Source organism: Lucilia sericata, unplaced genomic scaffold, assembly GCF_015586225.1.
Source record: "Lucilia sericata isolate MDLA Ls3-8-SP2 unplaced genomic scaffold, ASM1558622v1 Contig002220F_arrow, whole genome shotgun sequence".
Lineage (NCBI taxonomy): Eukaryota > Metazoa > Arthropoda > Insecta > Diptera > Calliphoridae > Lucilia > Lucilia sericata.
The window spans coordinates 50,218-70,741 of NW_023996051.1; the positions used below are offsets into that span (position 1 = coordinate 50,218).

A 20,524-nucleotide genomic window follows, 5' to 3' on the forward strand; every position below is an offset into this window, starting at 1 on the left:
ACTAAATTCTGTGAATTTTCAATTTATAAAATGATTCGTTAATTTTTTTATAAATAAATTTTCTTAAAATTTTTTGTTAAAATTTATTTTTTTAGAAAATATTTATAAAATTTATACTAAATTCTATGAAATTTCAATTTACAAAATGATTCTTTAACTTTTTTTATAAATGAATTTTCTTAAAATTTTCTATTCGAAGATATTTGTTAAATTTTATTTTTGTACTTTTGGAAAAATTTCGTTAAATTTTCTGTTTATATAGAATTTTGGTATCTCTAGAAAATTATTGTTGAATTATCTTATCACTTCTTTAAAAAAATATTAACATTTTTATATAAAATGTTTGTTATAGAAAAGTTTTCATTAAATATTCATTCGAAAATTATAATTTTTTGTTTAAATTAACGAAAATATTCGATAAATTTTTTATTCTGTATAGAATAGTAATTTTTCTGTATAGAATTTGTAAATTTTCTATTTTTTGCAAATTTCCTCTTTTACAAAATTTACAGTTTTTTTTAGAAATTTTGAATTACATAATTTGTTTTTTTTTAATTTTTCTATTTATTTTGAAAATTCCTCTTCATAAAATTTTTGTATAAAATATTTGTTAAAGAAAAATTTTCGTTAAATGTTCTATTCGAAAATTATCAAAATTAAAGAAAACATTCTTTAAATTCTCTATTATGTATAGAAAATGCTTTTGTAAATTTTGTAATTATAGTTTTTTTATAACTTATAAATATTATTCTTTAGCTCCTCTCAATAATTTCTTTCCATTTCCCACAAATATCCTGCTTGTAAAAAGATTTAGCACAAACATTTTTTTCCCAAAACCATGGCAACACCGACCTGTTATTGAAATTGTGTTGTATGTGTGTAAATTTTGACACGAATGAATTGTACATATTAACAATTAGAATAGATTTGTTAGAAATGATAAAAACAGAGTTATTTTTATAAAAAAATTTAATAATACACAAAGAATTTTTAATCAATAAAACAAAATGAATTTGCATTAAAACTTACTTTTAAGGGTTTTTTAATAATTTATTTTCTTTTTTTGAAGTTGTTAATTAAGAACACTTTGTTGTTTGTTGTTTCTTGTTGCAATTTTCTTCTTGTTGTAGCTGATGTTGTTTTGTTGTTGTATTTAACGTTGATTATTATTTTATTGAATTGAAGACGTTGGCAGTTCTTTATGTATTTTGCAAAAATGCGTACTTTTTTTTTGTTCTTTAACAATCAAAATATTTAATGCCTTTGTTTAAACCGAAATAAATTTAAAAATTATTTGTTTTTCTTATTTTTTAAAAGAGTAACACTTGTTTCTTTTTCATAATACCAGCATAATTAAGAGACCATCAAGAAAATCACTAAATGCCAGAGTGTGTAACAAAAATAATTCTTTCTGCTTTTATTTATACAGCTTTTCACTTTTATTTTACTTCTTTCTGTTATTTATAGGGAACTTCTTTTATCACTTTTTAAAATGAATCTCTTCTTTTGTTTTGTATTATTATTTTGTTAATAACAAGTAAAATTCCTTTATAATAAAAACCACCAGCAATCTCTCTACTAATAAAATTTTATTTTCTTTCTTTTCGTTTTCTTTTTGTGCGAGTGTATATTTGTTGTTGTTGCTGCTCTTTTATTTTTCCTTAATTTCACGTTAGTTCAACTCTAATCAACGACAAACGTCAAACTACTAAGAAAGTACACAGTTAAAATTTTGTTTTTATAGAACTGAGTAACAGTTGTGCAAACAGTAAGTAAATAAACAGTGTTGCTTTTTTGTGTGCTTAAATGGGGATTTTTTAGATAATGGGGAGTTTGTTCTTTTTCAAATTGATAAAAGAAAATATTATAAATAAATTGTATAAAAAACAATCTGCAAATACATATAGGCTGTAAATTTAGTATTTATTTGTTTATCATTAAGAAGAAAGTTTTGTTTTTTTATTGTAGGCAATTAATTTATTGTAATTTGTATAACTAACTAACTAACTAACTAACTACTAACTAACTAACTAACTACTAACTAACTAACTAACTAACTAACTACTAACTAACTAACTAACTAACTAACTAACTAACTACTAACTAACTAACTAACTAACTAACTAACTAACTAACTAACTAACTAACTAACTACTAACTAACTAACTAACTAACTAACTAACTAACTACTAACTAACTAACTAACTAACTAACTAACTAACTAACTAACTAACTAACTAACTAACTAACTAACTAACTAACTAACTAACTAACTAACTAACTAACTAACTAACTAACTAACTAACTAACTAACTAACTAACTAACTAACTAACTAACTAACTAACTAACTAACTAACTAACTAACTAACTACTAACTAACTAACTAACTAACTAACTAACTAACTAACTAACTAACTAACTAACTAACTAACTAACTAACTAACTAACTAACTAACTAACTACTAACTAACTAACTAACTAACTAACTAACTAACTAACTAACTAACTAACTAACTAACTAACTAACTAACTAACTAACTAACTAACTACTAACTAACTAACTAACTAACTAACTAACTAACTAACTAACTAACTAACTAACTAACTACTAACTAACTAACTAACTAACTAACTAACTAACTAACTAACTAACTAACTAACTAACTAACTAACTAACTAACTAACTAACTAACTAACTAACTAACTAACTACTAACTAACTAACTAACTAACTAACTAACTAACTAACTAACTAACTACTAACTAACTAACTAACTAACTAACTAACTAACTAACTACTAACTAACTAACTAACTAACTAACTAACTAACTAACTAACTAACTAACTAACTAACTACTAACTAACTAACTAACTAACTAACTACTAACTAACTAACTAACTAACTAACTACTAACTAACCAACTAACAAACAAACTAACTTTATTTCCCGTTTGCATGCTTTATGTACAGGGAAGGAAACAAACAGCCCGGGGGCTTATTATTCAGAATGAGGAGAGTCTTATAATCGGATAGCTACAGGTCAGTCCTACTTTATAGGTTTGGTTCATCACACTAGTTTAATTCCAGAAAACTCTGAAGTAAGACACAAAGATCTATGTACCGATTATCGAACACTGTCTCCTGTGGACAGTGCCATAAAAGACTGCATTTGTTGTTGTAACACATTGGCTGCGACTGAGTTGACAATCTTTGTCCGATTGAGAATCGGGTCATTCCGGAGCGAAGATCCAATTGTCGAGGAAACGAAGATTTTTAGTTGGTGCCTCTTCTACCTCATCTTGACATCGTCTGCTGTAGCCATTGTGCGGTATTCTAAGTCTGATTGCATGGTTACCAAATTTAAAATACCCTGTGATAAGACCTACCATTTTGCTGAGTTGGGATCGATTTTACTTGAGATGATAGTTCGTGTGCTCCCAATCAAGCCAAATTTTTAATTTCTATGTCCAAATCTGACATTTGTGAACCTATTTTCGCGAGTTTGTTAGCGACACAGTTGCCTGTAGGATCCGTGTTCTCGTACCCATACGAGTACGATGTTTGAATGTATCCCAATCCTATTTAAGGATGACCGACATTCCTGGATTAGGTGTGATATGGAGAATACACCTATGACTTGTTTATAGCTCGACTTTCGGTGAAGCTTAGTATATTTCTGTTCGATATTCGAACGCCCTAGAATCAATTCAGTTAAATATATTTCAAATTTAACAAAACCTATGGAATTGAAAGCATTACGATCTGAATGTGTGACATAAGGATAAGTGCAATCATGGTTGAAAAAGGTTCCTAAGCCTTCATTTTAACTTCTTATAACTAATTAACCAAATTACATTGTTTAACACATGTTCTGAATTTTGCCTGAATACAATTTTTGGCAGCAAACTTAGGTTTTTAGGTACTAAAGAACCTTGTGCTAAAAAAAGTTCAACATACATTTAAATTTAAAGATTTGTATTCGAAAAAAAACCCAAACATTTTATAGACAACAAACAAGAGGTTGGGTTTTTTTAGTTGAGGCATTTAATACACCAACGATTAAAATGTTCACATTTCAAACAAAAAGATTTTTTACAAGCTAGAAACAGAATTTTCAAATGATTGTAGCACAAAATTTGACATGATTGTGAAATGTCGGTATGTTTTTTTTTTTTTTGTTCGTTTTGTCATTTGCCGGTAGCGTTCAGACAAGCACGCACATCTTATCTTAATACCCCTGACACTCAAACTTGCAAATTTTTGTAAGTAACTAAAGCAAATTATTAATATTTAGTAGACATTATCTAAAATTATATATTATAGTATTTAGACATGTATAAAAAGAATATTTCAAAAGAGTTTTGAACTCACGTTTATTGTTTAATTTCAACAACTAAATTGAAAAAAGTAATTAATCATTAAGTTGGGGTAGTTTTTTTTAATAAGGTTCAACTTTTATTTAGTAAAACTTTTTAATACAGTCTGCATAATTTCTTTATAATTTTTGTTTAGATTTTCGTTAAATTATTGACTTTTTTGACACAATTTTGTAGTATATGTACGTATGCCTTGTCTTTAAACATGATTTTTTTAGTTTGTAATGATTTTATAATAACAATATTAGTTTTTAAGTGTTAAATGCTTAATTTAGTTTAAATGAAATGTAGACAAAAATGCATTTAAAAAAAAAATTTTAAATATAAAAAAAATAAAATATTTGTAAAAAAATACATATGTTTGAAACATACAAATAAGAATGTTTAATACCTCCATACATTAAATATGTAAATTGACTTGATTTGTGGACAGAAAAAAGAAAATCAGTATCATCGTTGTTTAGAAAAGTAAAATAAGAAAATAAAATACTTAAACAAAATTTTGATTTAGATAAAACTTCAATAGCTGTTATTGTAGTTGGGATTGAAGGTCATCATGCTCAGCTATAAGAACTCAATTTTGATTATTAATAACTTGCACATAATTGGCCGGGAAGAGACCATAACGATTTTTACATAACCACGCCACCAGCCTTCATCGATCTGTAAGAGAAATGAAAGAAGTTATGAAAAAAATTTATAATTCATATGAATTGTTTTTAAATTATTTTCCAAATATTTAAGTTCGAAACTCGAAAATTTTAGAAATTTGGCTCAACTAAAACTAAAATTGTATTTTAATGAATCCTTATGTTCTATAAATTATAGCTTTAAAAATTTTTCGAACAAAATTTTTGAATTTTCGAATATCTATAAAAAGTCGACATTCTATATTGAACATCATTTATAAATCATGAACATTTTTATAAGTACATACTTTCGAAATATTTATGTTCGAAACTCGAAAATTTAAAAAAAAATCTATTAGAATGAAACAAAAATTGTGTTTTTTTCGAACATAAGTTCGAATTTTCGAACATCTATACATATTCTGAAACTACATTGATCATACTTTATAAATCATGAACATTTTTTAAATTATTTTTGAAATATTTATGTTCGAAACTTGAAATATTAAAAAATTGGACTCGAGTGAAACTAAAATTGTCTTTTTATGAATCCTTATAACCTACAGATTATTTTACTACCTTAAAATTTTTTCGAACATAAGTTCGAATTTTCGAACATCTTTTAAAAAGCTCATATTCCGAAATTACATCGAAAATACTTCATAATTCATGAAAAGTTTTTAAATAATTATTTATGTTCGAAACCCGAAAATTTAAAATATTGGGCTCGAATATTGGGCAGATAATAATTTTAATAGTTTTTTAAAGAATTTTCGAAATTTTGATATTAACCATTTTAGGTTAAAGAGGCAGCCAGCCAATGGAAGGCCGACGCACTAGGGTCCCTTTGAAATATCCGAAACGGATCCTACCACGACCCATGAAGACAAATTAAGTTTCTATGGCGAGAGTCATGGCAAACGCACCGTTAAAGAGGAACGCACATAGTGGCAAATCTGATTACTGACAAAGCAGGAAACAAGCACAGAAAATGTTTATATTACTTCTACAAAAAGTCTACGTTTCTGAAAGACGATTCTTTGAGAGGATGTCCATCTGATCTGCGCAGATCGATATGGTGTTCCTTCTGTATACATATGTATTTGTCAGAAGTCCATGTTCTTGAAAGACCCATCAAGTCTGACGATGCTTTAAGAGCATGTCCATCTGGTCTGAGCAGATCTATAAAGTGTTCCTGTTGTATATATATTTAGCAGCACGAAAGCGAGAGATTGTCAATATCTCTACTATCGTGGCATTACATTGGCAAGTATATCAGAATGACCCGGCATCCGGAGCAACTAAAGGTTCAAATGCTGCGCAATCTCGTTGAAAATATCAAACATTCATGAATCAGTCTAGATGTCGTGTAGACACTAAAGAGAAATATCTAATTTCACCGGTATATCTTATAGTACCTCATACAGTTAACCTTTCTTTTTATGGCTGACATCTCAGCCTGGAGGACTTTGCACTAGTAATGCAGCTTGAAAAACTAAAGTCCTAAAGAACCTAAAATTGCAATTATAATACGATTTCTAAAAACGACCTTTTTACAATTTCTTCCTTATATACTACGCCTTCAACAATCTCTATCTAAAATTTCTATTCTCTCTTTTCACTTACCATTTCAATATGCGTAATAATGTCATCAGGATCAAAGGATATTTCATCGTCATCGTTAGCTTGATAATCATACAAAGCAATAGCATGAATATGAGTATCTTCAATATAATCGGCTAGATTTTCAGAATTTCCATAAAGTTCAGGTTCCTGGGCAACGGCAGTTTCAGTTTGAGACACAGGTTGAGCTTGTTGCTGCTGCTGTTGTTGTTCTTGTATAGAAGGTTCTGGTGATTTAGGAACAGAATGTTGTTGAATTTCACTTTGATTTTGATATAAAGGCTCAGGTTCTTCTACCACTGCTGCAGCTGGAGCAACTGGGGAGGCTTGAGCATCTTCAGTGGTATGAGGTGGTTCAGGTGATTGCACTTCAGGTGGTGTGGCCACAGTTTGTATTTCTATAGAGGGTATTAGGTCAGGAGGAGGAGCCATAACTTTTTGCTGCACCTCCTGCTTAACTTCAGCCACTATTTCCGGTTGTTGTTGCTGTTGTTGTTGTTGTTGCGGCGGCTGTGGTTTAATCTCTTCAATTTGTTCTACTTCCGTCTTTACCTCGCTCTTAACTTCTCTTGGAATGTGTATGGGTTCTTTGCGTACAGCGGTGGTTTCCTCTTTAGTGGGTGATTGCATTTGATTAAATGCACTTATAGCATTGCCTATGCCACCCTCACGTCCGGTCACAATATGTGAACGTGCTCCCTTTGGTGGCGGTTGTTTAGCTTCATCGGCCGCTGGTAGAGGTTTATTCTCCACCACTGTTTTCTTGGCCGCCTCTTCGCGGTCTCTTTTATCTTTAGCTTCGCGTAAACGTTTTTGTTCCTCAGCCCGTTTACGACTTTCTTCTTCGGAGTTTTTAGCTAAATTTTCGAATTTAGCTCGTAGGTTTGAGGGTTTAACACCCTCAATGACTGGTTTAGTTTTTGTATAATTTGTGCCAACTTGTTGTTTACCACCATCATCGTAGGACGCAGCCGATTTATCCATACGATCTTTTTGTACACCGAACTTGCCGCCGAAACCCTGGTGAAGAGATAAAGTAAAGAAGATATTATAAAGTACTAAAAAAAAAAGAACTAGTTTGGAAGTTTAAATATGTTCGAAACTTCAATAAAAAATGTTAACTAAAACCCTAAATTTTCAACAGAGAACCATTAATGAGATTGTTTTAAAAGATATTTTTTAATAAAAGAGTTGTTTTTCCCACAAGCCCCAACCAAAACACTTTTTTGGTTTTGATCGAATCGAACATGCTCCATTTCATCAAAATAAATGCATTTCATTATAGAAATTTTTTATAACCGAATGTTTTAATTTATGAATAAAACTGTTTCATAATTATATATTCATTTAGAGCTGGGAAGGGAAAGAAGTGTGTCTAAAATGAATCGACAAATATTAGTCATCTTTAGTTTTTGTTTGCAGATAGCAATATAAACTTGTAACAAAGTTTTTTATGGTTTTGATATCCCTTCATCATTTTACAAGCAGACTTAAATTTGCAAACATAAACAAATTTGTCATACAAAAAGAAAAGTACATTGAATTTGTGATAAAAAAAAAAACAAATTTCTTTTGTTACTCACAATTTTATGATCCACTTGACTTTCATGTTTTTGCGGTGCTTCAATATGATCCCAACCCACAGCGGATTTATCTTTGCGATCTTCCTGAACACCAAATTTACCACCAAAACCTTTGGAATAATCTGACAAAAAAAAACAAAATGAAAACAGCTATTATAAGACCCCCTTATAATCTATAAATAAACAACCAACCTTTTTGTGACTCATGTTTCTCCACCTTTTCCACATGATCCCAACCAACTGCAGATTTGTCCACACGATCAGATTGAACACCAAATTTGCCACCAAATCCGGTGGCATAATCTTTTTGTGAGGCATGTTTCTCCACCTTTTCGATATGATCCCAACCGGCAGCGGATTTATCTACACGATCAGACTGGACACCAAATTTGCCACCAAAGCCAGTGGCATAATCTTTTTGAGAGGCATGTTTCTCTACCTTGCCCTGGTAGTCATGACCCACAGCTGATTTGTCCATGCGATCGGTCTGTACACCAAATTTACCACCATAACCATAGCCGGGATTGATTTCTTCAATTTCCTTGCGTTTTTTATCTTGATCTGCTTTTCAGTTTCCGCACGCAGTTTATCCATACTTAAGAAGAAAAACAGTTTAATTATTTGTGGGTATTAATACAATAGTAAAAATAAAACTTACTCTATAGCACCGGCCGTACGACCACTGCCCTCTATGGTTTTGGCACCCCATCTTTGGTTCCTGTTCACTAACATCGTTAATAAAGTCAGGATCCGTCTCCCAGTCATCATCTTCAGCATCAGCGGTATTTTGTATTTGCAAACCAGCAGTGGCTTTCCACATTTTCACTTAAAATTTCTTTTTTACTCTTTTGCCAAAGAATTAAACGTTACTACAAATACAATACAACACAATGGTATTATTAATAGTGATATTTTAATGTATAAGATTACAATTGATTAGTCATCTAAAATTTTATAAAGTAAAAAATAAAATTTTTTAGGCCAAATGTATAAAAAGATAACAAAGACCTGCCACCATAATACACTCAACAATAGCAACAACACCAAAAAAGAAAATGCACTTGTTTTTCTTTATATGGGGAGTGGTCAAAATAAAATTGCAAAACATTTCTCCTCTTAACAAAATAACACCAAACAATTATGTACCTTATAAACAATTGAGCAATAAACAATTTAATTTTATTAATAACACTTTATAAACAATTTAAAATTAGTAAAAATTAATAATTTTTTTTAAATTTTTATGGAAGAAAGCCGATTTTTGTAGCAAATTTTTATCTTTCTTGTTCCTTTTAAATTGTCAACTTGTTTGGGGATTTTCTTTTTGTTTGTTTTTCTCCACTATGGCGGCGGCGGCTGACACTAAAAATATCGGCGGGCGGCTTAAAATCGACTGTAGGTTCTCAAATACGTTTAATTTTAAATTTTCAACGATTTTAAATAAAAAACGGAGTCCGAGAGATAAAAGTGGGATTTTTTAAGCAAATATATTGTTTATAACAACAAAACAGAGCAAGCACAAAAGTTTTGTGAGAAATTATGCAGGAATAGAAAAAATTTAAAAAAGTTAAAAAAAAAAATAAATTTGATTAATTCTTAAAAATTAAAAACAAATCCTTTCGCCAAGTTTTATGAGGATCGGCCTATATTTTTCCAGGTATTTATTTTTGCCGCATAGTGTAATCTATATAATAAGGGTTCTCATTTAAATGTTCAAAACCCTCGCAAACTGTGCAACCTGTGCATGTTTCCATTCTCGGAATTGAATTGTATGGGAATTGATTTGCACAACCCTTATAAATTTGAGCGACTATTTAGACTGGCAAACTTGAACAGTCTCATTGTGCATTTAATAAAATCGCTCTGTATTGACCACTTTTTAAACTTAAGCACTTGAATATTCACATTTAAAATGTATTTTTTATACTTTTTTGTTTAAATAATTAATTTTTTATTTTTTAATTTCGTTTCACATAGTTTTTAAATGTTTACAAATATTGTAACTGAACAGAATTTGAACAGGGGTTTCATGAAACAAGTCGAATAAACTTGCACACTTGCACAAATGGGAAACTTAAGCGCTTAAATGAAAACCCTTAATAAAATTTTTAATAATCTAAATAACATTTTAATTTGTTGTTTTTAACTTTATGAAAAATTTGTAATACGTCATTAAAATAGCCTCTCAAAGACCTTTTACATAATATCAAAATTAAATCCTTTACGTGAAATATAAATAAAATAGCAAAAACTTTAAAAAAGTTAATTTTTATTATTTGATCCAGATCACCAAATATTGGCCAAAGGACAAAAATTTGGGAAACGATATCTTATAATGAACTAAACTTTCATTTTCGGTGGGAACTTCAGTAAACAAAAGTGTTCTCGTTTGAAAGGACAAAAAAATATATTTCCGAAACCCATTATTCGTCTTCAATACGTTAATCCAGTTAATTTTAAATATAAAATATGCCATTTCGACGTGATACGCAGATTTTAACTTGATTATTAAATTAACATCAGAAAATCCATAGCGTTACGCGTAAATAGTCAAAACCACACAGTGAAATAACCGTAGGTATTTTAAAATTCAAATTTAAGTTCGAAACTCACGAGTACTTTCACAAAGAGTTCAAGTCATATATTATCATCAAAACATATGTCGTAAAAAAGCAAATTTGGGAAGTGCTCATATATGTATATGAACTTTGATCTTTAAATTAATATAAACGCCAGCGTGATTTTCGTAATAGGGACTTCAATGAGGGATTGGATCAATTATGGACCAAGATCTCCATAATTTAAAGTATATTTTTTTAATTCTACCATAATTCTATCATAATGCTCAACTTTTGGAATGATGTAATAGCTATAAAATGTATAGTATAAATTGATTTTCTGTAAGAGGGTTATATTGGCCGACTGATCCTCATAATTTTAGGTTTCATAATATATTTTTCGGTTCCTAAAAAAGTTTTTTTTTTCGTCGAATTCCATTATTACATCTACATTTAAAAGCAATTTTGGTGCGTTTTTTTCTGAAGAATATCTCATATGGGTTTAAGGTGAATAATGCTTCGTCATAAAATTTGGTAGATACATTTTCGTTTCAACAAAACTTATTTTATTATGGTATTATTAAGTCCGTAAAAAACGTTAAAACCAATTATTGAAGGTGACCTTATATGGGGGGCAGGGTCAATATTGGCCTATATAGATTTTGATTGATATAAAACTCGATCGTGTTATATTTTTATGTTAGTTATGCACGTTAAAGTCATTTTCTGACCTTACAACAAACCTGCAAACAAAGCAACTGTAATAGACGTCACAGCAGTATTACATTGTACACTATTACAACTGGAACTATTTCTTGCTTTTCCTTACACTATCCAGGGTGAACCAAAATTCAACGAACTCATCATAGAGTCTAAATTCAATGGTTCTCTTCTTCAGGGCAATTTAATATGATTAACCTTTGATTCCAATATACATGCATTCGTATCGTCACCTGAAACGCAAACTGCCCTAACTAACCAAAAATTCAAAATCGATTTTATTGTTGGTTCTAATGTATTGCATCAAAACAAATGTCCACACCAAAAATTCAACTGCTGCGGCCATAATTATCGATTTTATTGACAAAAAACAAAAGGCCCTATCTACAAAAATATTTAAATATTAAAGGTAAAAAGTCAAATTTATCCATTTTTATATACGCCATTGTCAACTATAATAACAAATTATATGTTTCACTATTAAATAATTTGTTTATTTACTACAAATAAATCGCGTTGATAGAAACAAACTTTTTAACTTAATAGTTTTATGCTTCTCCTGTAAATTTTAAAAACAGGCATTCGAAATGAAATAATATTCATTCGAATCCAAACTCATTTCCTCATTTCTTCTAAAGTTATTTTGCCATTATTGATGATACAGACGCAAGTAAATCAAGTGCTCAACGTGAGCAAAGTTCTACACCGGTCAAATTTCAATGAGCGGCTTATTATTAGATAAAAAAAAAAACTTGCTTTAATGAAAACAAATTAATTTTATATTGTAAAATTCCATAAATTTAGCGAAAGTTTTCTGTAAATTGTACAAAATATGGCGAAAATTTCAAGCCGTATTAAGCTGAAAAATTTTCGGCGGCGGCGGCTTTGACATTTTGTTCGGCGGCTAGGCTTAGTCGGCTTAAGCCGAATCGGCGCAAGTCTCTGCTCGAATTAGCCGGCTGTAAAACGGGGATGTCATATTCTTAATAGTTTAAATACAACTCTGTTTGCTTACATGCAACACTGTATGCAAATTGACATTTAAATGCTTGCGCAAGCATGTGAAATGTCAAAATTTCAACATGGCCGTTTCCGCCCAAAGCAACCGAGGCTCGTCCATTTCTTTCCGTGCGGTTCTTAAACATGACTGGTTTAACGAATAGGGTAAGTGGTGATAAATTTATGAAAAATCACCAATTTAATGAGAAAAATTAGTAGAAAACTAAATAAAAACGTGCCTAAACAAATGATAAAATAAATGTGTGTAAAAATTCCCAAGATTTTTAAAGAAAAAATGGAAAAATTCCATAAAAACTACGACCACAACTTACACGTGCTGTAAAAGTGACATTGTATCAAGCATTTGGTTAAATGTATAGAAAATTGTTTGGTGTTAAATGGGAAGCAGAAAATACTCTTGTATTAAGTGAAATAAAACCAAAAGTGTTTAAATTCTGTTAATTAATGTAAAAAGTTATAATTTTAAATAAGCAAATAGTAAAATTTGCTAAGTTGCAGCATTTGTTTATGTGTGTTTTGTTGTTTGTAAAAAACCTAACCTCAATTTAGTGAAAACATATTTCATGGTTTGTTTTTCATTTTTAGGCCGTTGTTATTGATGGTCGTGGCCATTTGGTCGGCCGTTTGGCTTCCGTTGTTGCCAAATATTTGTTGCAAGGTGGCAAAGTTGCTGTTGTCCGTTGCGAAGAATTGAACCTTTCTGGTCATTTCTACAGAAACAAGATCAAGTACTTGGCTTACTTGCGCAAACGTTGCAATGTCAACCCTGCCCGTGGTCCATTCCACTTCCGTGCCCCTTCCAGAATCTTCTACAAGGCTGTTAGAGGTAAGTTTCTTTAGAATTTTAGTAACAATTTAGTGTGTAATGAATAAAATGTGGTTTTAAATGAAAGTTGGAGATCAACAAATTGTTAATCCAAACCAGAGGCTTCAACTTTGGCTTTGGTAACCTTGTAATTTCATGTTGTTTGTTTAGTAAACAAAGATGCTATTACATTCAAGGTCATTTCTGTAAGGGCAACTTTTAGTTTGCTATTAGTCCTCAAGCGCTACTAAAAGCATTTTTGTTTTAATGCTTCAACAGGTGGAGTTTTATCATGTTTTTAGCCACTTTGTAATTGTTGAAAATCCAGTTATTGTTTTGGATGATCCTAAAAATGCGACACTAAATGTTTTATATTTTTCTTAATTGTCCTAAAAAAACCTAAGAAATGTTTTAAAAGAATATTTCACAAACTTGATTTCAACTTTCATTAAGAAGCACTTTTTAAACTCTTCAATGATGAACAATTTTATCTTACCTACATTATTTGAATTCGAAAATATGTAACAAATCTTTAACTGATTATAAATATTATCATAAATATATTAACACCACAAGCAAAACAAATGTTTAAATGAATCTCTCTTCTTTTCTTTTTAGGTATGTAAACAATACAACAAAAACCATATTCCTAAGTTGCCAACAAGGGCCAATCTAACATGATGAACAAAATTTTCTTACCTACATTATTTGATGTGAAAACATGAAACCAAACTTGAAACTGACAACAGTCCGCTATTAAAGAATCTATTATTACACGATTCTAAAAGAAAGAAAAAACATTAACCCCTTTTCTGTATTTCTATTTACAGGCATGATCCCACACAAAACCAAGCGCGGTCAAGCTGCTTTGGCTCGTCTCCGTGTCTTCGATGGTATCCCATCGCCCTACGATAAGCGTCGTCGTGTCTGCGTACCCATCGCTATGCGCATCTTGACTTTGCGCTCTGACCGCAAATACTGTCAATTGGGCCGTTTGTCCAACGAAGTCGGCTGGCACCACGGTGATGTCGTCAAGAGTTTGGAACGCAAACGTAAGGCTAAGTTGCAAGTCACTTTGAAACACAACAGACTCATGAAGAAGTTGACTGTCAAGGCTCGCGAAAACATTGCCAAGCAAGCCGAACCCTTCAACAAGATCATCAAGTCCTATGGTTACGAATGTTAGATTTCGTATTATATACTTTTTTCTATATAATTTAGTTGTGTGAAAATAGGTTTTTTTTATTGAAAGAACTTGTATTTTTTTGAGAAAAAATATGAAAAAAATAAGGGACGGTCAAGAACAAAAAGGCCCATATGTTTTTAATAAAAAAATAAGTTAAAACAAATTTCTGTAGCCCTAAGTGGTTTTGGTGTTATTATTGGATATGGATAGATTGTTTTGTACACTACTATAATCTAGTGGCTATGACAAGACTATAGAATAGACTAATGTGCTCTTTCTAGATAACGAGGGAGTAGTTTGAGTACAAATTTTAATTTGTATTGTAACAAAAAACAAAATAGGTACAAGTAAAATTTCAACTCAAACTACTCGCACGTTATCTAGAAACAACACAAACTTAAGTCTCGACTATCGACTAGATTACACTATAGACTAGGCTAAACTGCATATAGTCTAGGCTATTGACAAGATTATAACTAGAATTAGACTAAGATCCAGACTGTGAAATAGATTATAAACTAAACAATAGTCTTGACTATATAGTAGACTGGACTATACTATAGTCTAGAATATGGACTATTGACTAGATTATAGACTACTTTGGAAAAGATTATAGACCCATCATAGTCTAGGCTAGATTATAGACTATACCATTGAATAGATTATAGAGTAAATAGTAGTCTTGACTATAGAATAGACTATGGACTATAGTCTAGATTATAGACTAGGATGTGGTCCGGACTAGATTATGTACTATTGACTAGATTATAGACCATACTATGGACTACATTATAGAATAGACTATTGATAAGGCTATAAAATATCGCAAACAGCAGCGATTGTAAAAAATCTTAACAGATTTTTCGATGTCAAATTATTACCTTTTTTGTGCATTTAGCAACCTTCACCTTTTTACAATAATTACACATAGAAACATAAAAACAATTCTTGAACTTGTTAATTATTTTTAACACTTTAATTTGTAATTTTTTTGTACCAAGGGAAGCGATTTATAGGTAACTGTGGCAACGAAGATAGATCTTATAGTATCAAAGTTATTTTGCAATTTGATTTGCAATTTCATTTTACACCATAATCATCAGTAATTCAGAAGAGTTGAATAGTAAATGAGATTTTTCATTTGATATACAGAAAAGATCATTTGATAATGAGAATTTTTTGGAAATTAAAGGAATTAGAATTCAGAAAAACTCAATTGCAATGAGTCTTTTAATTTAATATTCAGAATAGATTTTAAATTTGCAATTCAGAAATTGAGATTTTTCATTTTGGAACAGAACATATTTCGAAAAAGTCATGTGGTGGAGTCTACATTCGGATTTATTTAAAACAGCTTATTGCTTTAGAAATGACTACTTTGGTCTTTATTTTAAAATTGTGTTGGCCTGTGCTTATAAAATCTATAGATTTATAAAATAAAGATCAATTATTTGATGCTCAATAAAATTACAAAAAAAAAACGTTATTTCTTTTTAATTAATATCAATCAATTTTAAAATTACGCAAATTAACAATTTATTTAAATAACAACAATAGCAAATGCATTTCTTTTAAACAATACAAAAATTTACCACTTCTTATCTAGGACACATAGCATGACGTCCACCATCGACAGGCAAACTAGCGCCAGTAATGAAACTGGCCTTATCACTAGCCAAAAATGCAATAACACCCGAAACTTCATCCACTTGACCGGGACGACCCAAGGCATGAGTAGTTTTAGAATGTTCCAAGAATTTAGCATAGGTTTCCTCATTCATGCCACCTCTCTTGTGAATTTCAGTAACAATAACACCAGGATTAACAGAATTACAACGTACACCCTTCAGAGCCAATTCAAGAGCAACACAACGTGTAAACTGATCAACAGCTGCTTTGGAGACATTATAAGCTAAAACTCCAGGGAAAGAGCGTATGCCATTAACACTAGACCATTAACAATGGAACCTTTAGTTTTTATCAATTCTGGCACAGTCAACATGGTTAGTTGGTAAACGGCTCTATGTTAGTGTTCATAAACACGATCGTACTGTTCCAAACTGGTATTTTAATATTGCCGGTCTCCAAAACACCAGCATTATTAACAAGTACATCAATTTTACCATATTTAGCTAACGTTTCGCTGACAATACGTTTAACATCCTCCTCGTTGGCCATATCGGCCTGGACAGTTAGGGGTGCCTGACCTTTAATGGCTTGAATCTTATTTGCTACTTCTTGTAGTTTTATCGACATTGCGTCCCAACTAAGGTTAGCAAGCCGCCCAATTCGGCAAAATGTACTGCGGCCGCTGCACCTATTCCAGAACTGGATCCAGTAACAATAATAACTTTGTCAGTAAAATCCATATTTGGTATAAAATTACGTATTTTTGATGGACAAATTCTCAAGTATTCCAATCACTCTGACACTGTGTGCAACTGTTGAGATTAGAATTCTGATCTCCGACTACTTAAGTAGTCGGTGTTTTTCTATAGGGTAGTTTCAAGGGTAAATGATCATGAAAGTTCTAATAAGAAATTAAAAATCATTTTATTCTAAACACACTGTTGTTAAATGTAAACAAACACAAATATTTTGATTTTAGTGTGGCCACCTGAAGTGAATGATATATTTAAGTGGTATTTCTGATACTAGGATTTAACTAAGCTTTGAAATTCAAAGTTTGAACTAATTCGAGATCTGTTTTATCATACTTTATTTCAGTATAAAGTTTGATAAAAAAATAGTATGAAAGTTTCCCCCAAAACTTCTGAATATCAGTTATAAATTTGTGAAATACAAATAAAAATAATAATATGGATCCTTAGGATACAAATTTTTATTCAATTGAATTTATTTCAATTAAGAATGTATTCTCTTGGAAGATGAGTTAATTTTATATCGAATTAATTCCTTTAATGCTTTGGCTCCGTCGGAAATATTTTCTATAACAAATTATAAATTCCTAATAAAATACTTCCCATAAATTTAGGCAACATTATGCAAATCTGGCAATTCGAATCTTTCATCAATAACATTGAAAATATCTGTCATAACACCGGTTTTTTTAACACATTTCTACACTAATTTAATAACATTCCAATTGTTATTGTTACCACACGGAAATGGATTTTAAGGGTAAAGTTGTACTTATCACCGGAGCCAGTTCTGGCATTGGAGCAGCAACAGCTGAAGAATTTGCCCAGCGAGGAGCAGATTTAGTATTAGTCGGACGCAACGTCGAAAAGTTGAAAGAAACAGCTGAAAAATGTGTCAACTCCAGCAATCATCTGCAATTACAAGCGGATATGTGCCAGGAGAAAGATGTGGAAAATATTATTAAGGAGACTATAGGCAAATTTAAGAAATTAGATGTTTTAGTAAATGCTGCCGGCATCATGAGAATGGTAGCATCGAAAATACCTCTTTGGAACAATTTGATCGTGTTATGAATACAAACATACGTTCGCTATACCAACTGACCATGTTGGCAGTACCGGAGCTGAAGAAAACCAAAGGAAATATTGTTAATATTTCAAGTGTTTGCGGTTTGAGAGCTTTTCCCAATGTTTTGGCTTATAATATTTCGAAAACTGCTGTAGATCAATTTACCAGATGCGTTGCTTTGGAATTGGCTGCAGCAGGTGTACGTTGTAATTCGGTTAATCCTGGTGTTATTGTAACCGAGTTACATAAACGTGGCGGTATGGATGAAGAAGCTTATGCTAAATTGGAACATTGTAAAGCTACTCATGCCTTGGGACGTGCTGGTGAGGTTGAAGAGGTATCGGGTGTTATATGTTTTTTGGCTAGTGATAAGGCCAGCTTTATAACTGGTGTTAATATGCCGGTCGATGGTGGCCGTCATGCTATGTGTCCAAGATAAATTGATTATTTGTATGTGTTTAATAATTATATGTATGTAATTATATGTAATGTAGGTATAATAAAGATTTTACTGATTTTGAGTGCCTGTGATTTTTAATCTATTATTTTATTTTGAAAATATTGAGGAAGTAAGTACTAACGTAAGTAATTAGCACTTATATAAAGCACTTCCGATAATTACTTTATATTCTTGGGATAGATTGACAATATTTGTTTACGTTTTACAACGAATTATTCTTTCATATTTAGGAAATAAGTGATGATTAGCAGTCTTCAGAAAGTTATAATGATTGGGCCCACTTTACTAATAATATTTCTCTTCCCTGCTATATTAGCAAAAAGAAACCTGATAACTAACCGATTTATGAGAACAAAACAAAAAGAACAAAATAAACTAAAAGACAACAATAAATTGACAATACAAGAAAAAAAAGAAATATTTAAAATTTAATCAGACGATCACATCCATAATACATATTAAATCGTCGACTTTTACCACAGTAGGAAACTGTTGATAGCGGGGACCACACGCCGGGAACACAAAACAAATTAAACGATTACGCAACGTAAGTAACAAACAAAATTAAATTAATTTTTTATTTGTTGTTCTTATACACAAAGTATCTGCATATTTTAGCAACAATATGAACTTTGCTGGCAAAGTAGTTTTGATAACAGGCGCTAGTTCGGGCATAGGAGCCGCCGCTGCCGTTAAATTTGCCAAATTGGGAGCCATACTTACACTAAACGGACGTAATGTTGAAAATTTGGAAAAGGTGGCCAAACAGTGTGAAGAAGTGGGTAAAACCAAGCCTCAATTAGTAGTGGGTGATATTTCTAAAGAGGCCGACACCGCCAAATTGTGGCAAGATACCTTAAAGCATCAACATAAGCTGGATGTTTTGGTTAATAATGCTGGCATTATTGAGACAGGCAGTATCGAAACCACCAGCCTAGAACAATATGATCGCGTTATGAATACCAATCTACGTTCCATGTATCATTTAACCATGTTGGCTACCCCTGAATTGATCAAATCTAAAGGCAATATTGTTAATGTTTCGAGTGTTAATGGTATACGCTCTTTCCCCGGTGTTTTGGCCTATAACATTTAAAATGGGTGTAGATCAATTCACCCGCTGTGTAGCTTTAGAATTGGCTGCCAAGGGCGTGCGTGCCAATTGTGTTAATCCTGGTGTCACCGTTACTAATCTACACAAACGTGGCGGCATGGATGCTGAAACTTATGCCAAATTTTTGGAACACTCCAAAAACACTCATGCGTTGGGACGTCCCGGTACGGCTGATGAAGTAGCTAATGCTATTTGTTTCCTGGCCAGTGATTTGGCTACTTTCACTACTGGTGTCAGTTTGGCCGTTGATGGTGGACGTCATGCCATGTGTCCCAGATAAAAAGTGGGAAGTTTACTTACCGATATTATTGCATTTATTTTTTGAATATTTTCTTTATTTGCTAAAAAAGTAAAAAATAAAGTGATTATTTTGTGTAAAAGAAATCTATTCAATTTTAGTTAAGTTCTTGTACAATTTTAATTAGGTTTCAGTTCTATATCCGTTCTAGTTCAATTCTAACTCTGTTCTAGTTCCTATTCAGTTCTAATTAAGTTGAAGTTAATTTCTAATTCAATTCTCGTTTAGTTCCACTTCAGTTCTAGCTCCATTCTAGTTCAGTTCCAATTCTGTTCTAGTTGGGTTTTATCGGACCAGTTGTAAGCTCCTTTACCAGTGCCTCAGGTGGGAATCGAACACACCACCTCCGTTCTACCAGACTAGAACACTAACTACTAACCTACCGTTTTAGTTCGGTTCTAGTTCAGTTATATTTAAGATGTAGTTCAGTTCCAATACAGTTCTAGTTTAGTTTTAGACCAGTTCTAGTTCAGTTCTAGTTCAGTTCTAGTTCAGTTCTAGTTCAGTTCTAGTTCAGTTCTAGTTCAGTTCTAGTTCAGTTCTAGTTCAGTTCTAGTTCAGTTCTAGTTCAGTTCTAGTTAGTAGTTCAGTTTCTAGTTCAGTTCTAGTTTAGTTCTAGTTCAGTTCTAGTTCATATCTTGTTCATTCTAGTTCGGTTCTAGTTCTGTTCTAATTCAGCTCCAGTTCAGTTCTAGTTCAGT

At 31.3% G+C, this 20,524-nt stretch overlaps 2 protein-coding genes and 4 pseudogenes across 4 annotated transcripts in view; 3 read left to right on the forward strand and 3 right to left on the reverse strand.

Annotated features, from left to right (window-relative positions):
- The window catches only part of LOC119613636 (protein Malvolio), a 45,093-nt gene extending 43,381 nt beyond the window's left edge, over positions 1-1,712 (reverse strand). For all 3 annotated transcript variants that reach the window (XM_037969662.1, XM_037969661.1, XM_037969660.1), the window contains exon 1: positions 1,030-1,712. The gene's annotated coding sequence lies outside the window, so the exon portion shown is untranslated. The remainder of the gene's footprint in view (positions 1-1,029) is intronic.
- A 3,121-nt stretch (positions 1,713-4,833) lies between these two features.
- Positions 4,834-9,524, reverse strand: LOC119613630 (annotated as a pseudogene).
- Positions 9,525-12,559: 3,035 nt separating this feature from the next.
- On the forward strand, positions 12,560-14,664 carry LOC119613631 (60S ribosomal protein L13a). The gene is made up of 3 exons (XM_037969659.1): positions 12,560-12,654; positions 13,096-13,336; positions 14,146-14,664. The coding sequence occupies exons 1-3, from the start codon at positions 12,634-12,636 to the stop codon at positions 14,499-14,501; spliced, it is 618 nt and encodes a 205-aa protein (XP_037825587.1). The 5' UTR covers positions 12,560-12,633; the 3' UTR covers positions 14,502-14,664.
- Positions 14,665-16,088: 1,424 nt separating this feature from the next.
- Positions 16,089-17,091, reverse strand: LOC119613632 (annotated as a pseudogene).
- A 480-nt stretch (positions 17,092-17,571) lies between these two features.
- LOC119613633 lies at positions 17,572-18,483 on the forward strand (annotated as a pseudogene).
- A 292-nt stretch (positions 18,484-18,775) lies between these two features.
- On the forward strand, positions 18,776-19,909 carry LOC119613634 (annotated as a pseudogene).
- The last annotated feature ends 615 nt before the right edge of the window (positions 19,910-20,524 follow it).

Coding starts and splice junctions, on each gene's coding strand:
- LOC119613631 (XM_037969659.1), top strand. CDS start 12,634: ATGACTGGTTTAACGAATAGG. Junction 12,655..13,095: donor TGACTGGTTTAACGAATAGG/GTAAGTGGTGAT, acceptor TTTCATTTTTAG/GCCGTTGTTATTGATGGTCG. Junction 13,337..14,145: donor CTTCTACAAGGCTGTTAGAG/GTAAGTTTCTTT, acceptor TTCTATTTACAG/GCATGATCCCACACAAAACC.